At 45.9% G+C, this 5,190-nt stretch overlaps 1 protein-coding gene across 1 annotated transcript; it reads right to left on the reverse strand.

Moving 5' to 3' along the window:
- Nucleotides 1-1,602: 1,602 nt before the first annotated feature.
- Nucleotides 1,603-3,653, reverse strand: LOC306736519 (tubulin alpha-1B chain-like; the record flags this gene model as incomplete). Its single annotated transcript, XM_079218164.1, has 3 exons — nucleotides 1,603-2,583; nucleotides 2,974-3,122; nucleotides 3,395-3,653. 3 exons carry the CDS (start codon nucleotides 3,651-3,653, stop codon nucleotides 1,603-1,605), a joined length of 1,389 nt encoding a protein of 462 aa, XP_079074290.1.
- Nucleotides 3,654-5,190: the final 1,537 nt, after the last annotated feature.

Here is a 5,190-nt window from a genome sequence, read left to right on the forward strand (position 1 = left end):
GGAGCAGCAAACCTAAAACCCCTAAAACCCCAGAGAGCTTCCTGGGGTTTTGGTCTTTCTCGTCTTCATCAGAAAGCTTTCGCTCTTCCTCCAGGTTGTTTATGTTTGCATTATTACGTTATTATCTCGTTATCTTGTTCTCACATCTCTTTGGTCTCCTCCCTCGTTCATGAGAACTGATGACTCAGCAGTTAACCCGACTCTCTGCCTCACTCCCAAAGGAAGGAAGGAAGGAATGAGGAAGCAGGAAACAAGAGAGCGACAAGGAAGTGAAGCGCTCAGTTCCAGAGAACTCAGTTCAACTGATCTGTCTTTCTGCAGAAACATTCAACCAGCTGAAAACACTGAGGACAAGAACTGAGTTCATGAGGGACTAGAACCAACATTTCATAATGATGTAGTATTACTTAATCCTCGGGTCTGACCCGCTGTCTGAACAGATGTTCTCTGCAGGGGGTCGACGCCCATAACGCTGCGAGAAGCGCGAGGAGGCTGATCAATACATATATATATATAAATATGTATCTTATATATTAAACATGTCAAACAGCTGATCACACAACTATATACATATAAATATATATAAATATATTAAACATGTCAAACAGCTTCAAGAAGCCCGAGGAGGCTGATCAATAAATATAAATATGATATATTAAACATGTCAAACAGCTGATCACACACAACTATATAAATATAAACATGAATATAATATGTATATATATAAATATAAATATTATATATATATATATATATATATATATATATATATATATATATATATATATATATATATATATATATATATATATATATATGTGTGTGTATTAATCTCACCGCGCCCATCAGCTCCTGTCCGGATCAGGACACACAGACACACGAGAGGAAGCGCGTTCATGCTGCTGCTCCGTCACGGACGTTTACCGGCTTGTGGCTCGCGAGGACAAACTCACCGAGAACACGTTCGGTCCTCAGCGTTTACTGCGCGGCGCATGCGCACGAGAGAGCTCTGGTTCCCGGTGCATCATGGATGTTGTAGTTTGAGCTCAACAGGACTTTAACGTGCACGTGACTAAAGACTTTAAACTGTTGTGAACCTGAGTGGATATTCCATCTGTCTGTTCATGTAGTTTTCCCACAATGCTTTGCTGCTGTAGTTAGGAGAGCAAGGTTATATTTTGATATCTTTAAGATATTATTTGTTTTTGTTTCTTGCTGCGTTATGTAATTACATATCTGACAGTTCACCAACAATTACATTAAAGTTGTTTCTTGGAGGAAATGTGATTGATTACCTGATCAATCAGTAAAATAGTTGATGAATAATTGATAACGTATTGATCGTTAGTGAGAGCTACTGGGTGTCATTCATCACCAGAAACACAAGTTACAACATACAATAATAACAATAATGAAGACAAACGGGTTAATAAACAGGCAACAGGAACTTTATTGCGACATTAAGAACAGAACTCACATGAACACATGAAGCATAGGAAACATTCATAAAATAAACATCTCCAAGTAGAACTCCCTCCTGGCTGCTCTGCCACCCACAGCCAGGGGGCGCTGCCTCAGAACCAGCTTCCTTAGTGAGGGCGTCTAGTACTGGTCCCCCTCCTCTTCCCCTTCGTCGTCCCCGGTGCTGAGCCCCACCTCCTCGTAGTCCTTCTCCAGGGCGGCCATGTCCTCCCGGGCCTCGGAGAACTCGCCCTCCTCCATGCCCTCGCCCACGTACCAGTGCACGAAGGCCCGCTTGGCGTACATGAGGTCGAACTTGTGGTCCAGCCGGGCCCAGGCCTCGGCGATGGCCGTGGTGTTGCTCAGCATGCACACGGCGCGCTGCACCTTGGCCAGGTCTCCTCCCGGCACCACGGTGGGCGGCTGGTAGTTGATGCCCACCTTGAAGCCGGTGGGGCACCAGTCCACGAACTGGATGGTGCTCTTGGTCTTGATGGTGGCGATGGCGGCGTTGACGTCCTTGGGCACCACGTCCCCGCGGTACAGCAGGCAGCAGGCCATGTACTTACCGTGCCGCGGGTCGCACTTCACCATCTGGTTGGCGGGCTCGAAGCAGGCGTTGGTGATCTCGGCCACGGTGAGCTGCTCGTGGTAGGCGCGCTCCGCCGAGATGATGGGCGCGTAGGTGGCCACGGGGAAGTGGATGCGGGGGTACGGCACCAGGTTGGTCTGGAACTCCGTCAGGTCCACGTTCAGGGCGCCGTCGAAGCGCAGCGAGGCCGTGATGGAGGACACGATCTGGCTCATCAGCCGGTTCAGGTTGGTGTAGGACGGGCGCTCGATGTCCAGGTTGCGGCGGCAGATGTCGTAGATGGCCTCGTTGTCCACCATGAAGGCGCAGTCCGAGTGCTCCAGCGTGGTGTGCGTGGTCAGGATGGCGTTGTACGGCTCCACCACCGCCGTGGACACCTGCGGCGCCGGGTAGATGGCGAACTCCAGCTTGGACTTCTTGCCGTAGTCCACCGACAGCCGCTCCAGCAGCAGGGAGGTGAAGCCGGAGCCGGTGCCGCCGCCGAAGCTGTGGAACACCAGGAAGCCCTGGAGGCCCGTGCACTGGTCTGACTGGGAGAACCAACAACGCAGATCAACGACGGCTCGTTCTACTAGAACCTTAAAGGCTGCATTGTGCAAAGGAGGTGAGCATGTAGTTAGTTACTGGAACTAGACTCTAAAAGACAATAAAGATGCTACGTCTACTCTATTGACTCAGTCTGGTTCTGATGGCACGACTGGACCAGCGCTTCTCAAATGAGGTACTGCAGATTTAAAAAATATATATCCTTTAAAAATAGTTTGGTTTATTCATGAACTGAATCGTATATATTCTATATTAAACCAGACACTGATGACACAGCGCAGTGTGTTACTTTGTTGCTGGTTATGGGACGTTTGCTGCCCCCTGGTGGCACACGCCAGTCATGATGGATACATGAACACAGACCCCCTGCTCACCAGTTTGCGGATGCGGTCCAGCACCAGGTCGATGACCTCCTTGCCCACGGTGTAGTGTCCGCGGGCGTAGTTGTTGGCCGCGTCCTCCTTGCCGGTGATCAGCTGCTCGGGGTGGAACAGCTGGCGGTACGTCCCGGTGCGCACCTCGTCTGAGGAGACCGCGAGTCAGGGTGAGTCCACGTTTACACGCGTGTGTGTGTGTGTGTTTACGTGACCAAACACTGTGAAATCCTTTAGAAAAGTCATGGAAATGCATTGGTCTAAATGTGTATGAACCCTGCGTTACGCAGGGTTCATACACATTTAGACCAATGCATTTCCATGACTTTTCCATGACCGTAAGAACCCTGTGTTTACACGTGTGTGTGTATATATATATATATGCATATATATATATATATATATATATTAGACCGCGTACCGATGACGGTGGGCTCCAGGTCCACGAACACGGCTCTGGGGACGTGCTTGCCGGCCCCGGTCTCGCTGAAGAAGGTGTTGAAGGAGTTGTCTCCTCCGGCGATGGTCTTGTCGTGGGGCTTCTGGCCGTCGGGCTGGATGCCGTGCTCCAGGCAGTACAGCTCCCAGCATGCATTGCCAATCTGGACGCCGGCCTGACCCACGTGGATGGAGATGCATTCACGCTGCAGGGAGACAAGGCCACGAGTGAAACATCCCATAAAAAACACTGTAGTGTAGTTATTTTAGCTTCCATACATGTGTATAGGCATGCATATATATATTTATATAGACACACACTTTTTTTATATATATATATATATATATATATAAAATGTGTGTCTATATAAATATATATGCATGCCTATACATTTTTAGGGTATGCCTATACATTTTTTTTTTATATATATATATATATACATACACATCAATGCATATATGTGTAGTATATACAGTACACTATAAGTGTATATATATATATATATATATATATATATATATATATATATATATATATATATATATATACACACACACACATATATATATATATATATATATATACATATATATATATATATATATATGTATGTCTAAAGGCTGATAGGGTCTCTTTAAATAAAAACGCTCACGCTCATTGGTCAACGTTCAATGACGTCATACTAACGGTTCTACTATTTTAAACTGCGTCAGACGCGAAGGCCACGCCCCCTCCCAGCATCTCATTAAACAAGGTGGCGCACTTTTTGTTTAAAAATATTTAGTGTTAAATAATGAGTATCAAAGCACGGAAACACACTTATTTTACCATTTTAAGATGAGCCATGTTGGCTCATCTTAACCGCCGTTAACTACTTCCGGTAAGAGGGCCGCTGCCGGTAAGAGGGCCGCTGCTCGGGCGGAGGCCTGAAGGGCCTGACACCCAGAGCGGACTCCGTTACCGGGCCACGCCGTTAAGGTACCGCGAGAAGATGGCGGGCTCGCTGATGTCATACTCACCATGTTGACGGAGGAAGAGGGAAAGTTAGTGGGACTAGTTTCCGCTGCGGGGTCTCTCTGGAGTTCACTCACGGGTTTCACCAGCAGAAGCACTTCCGGCAACCGTCCTTCACAATAAAAGCGTAATTTATTCAACTGCAATAGTATAAAAACAGGACAGAACTACATGTACGAGCTGCGTGACGGTGGAAGAGGTATTCAGATCCTTTACTGCTTAAAAGCACTAATGCCACACTGTGAACGTTGAACAGTCCTGCGTTCAAAACCTTACCAAAGTAAAAGCATGAGTGCTGCTTTCATTGTAACTGCTGTTTGTCCACAGAACTGACTGGATGATAACTCCCTCCCACGCCCTTCAACTGGTCCACGGCACATTATGTATTCATTTGATTTACTCAGAATCACACTTTATAGAATACACATATCTGAGATGTATTGTAGAAGATAGATATAAAAACAGGTTTGATAACAGGCCCAAAAATCTGAAATAATTATTCTGCTTTAAGTGTTGACTATACTCATACACAATATTGTTCATTGTATCATCTCCACCGTTAAAGTAACACATTTTGAATTGTGTATTTCATAACTATCTGTTTATAAATCTACATGAGCAAGTGGTTGGTCCAAAAGTTTCTGGAATAAAGTTTTAAAGAAGCAGAAAACTAAAATCCCACTTTGTAAATTTTCATTTTAGACTCGGGTCTTGGTTCAGGACTTGGTTCAGGACTCGGGTCTTGGTTCAGGACTTGGTTCAGG

This window comes from Taurulus bubalis (assembly GCF_910589615.1).
Source record: "Taurulus bubalis genome assembly, chromosome: 5".
Taxonomy (NCBI): Eukaryota; Metazoa; Chordata; class Actinopteri; order Perciformes; family Cottidae; genus Taurulus; species Taurulus bubalis.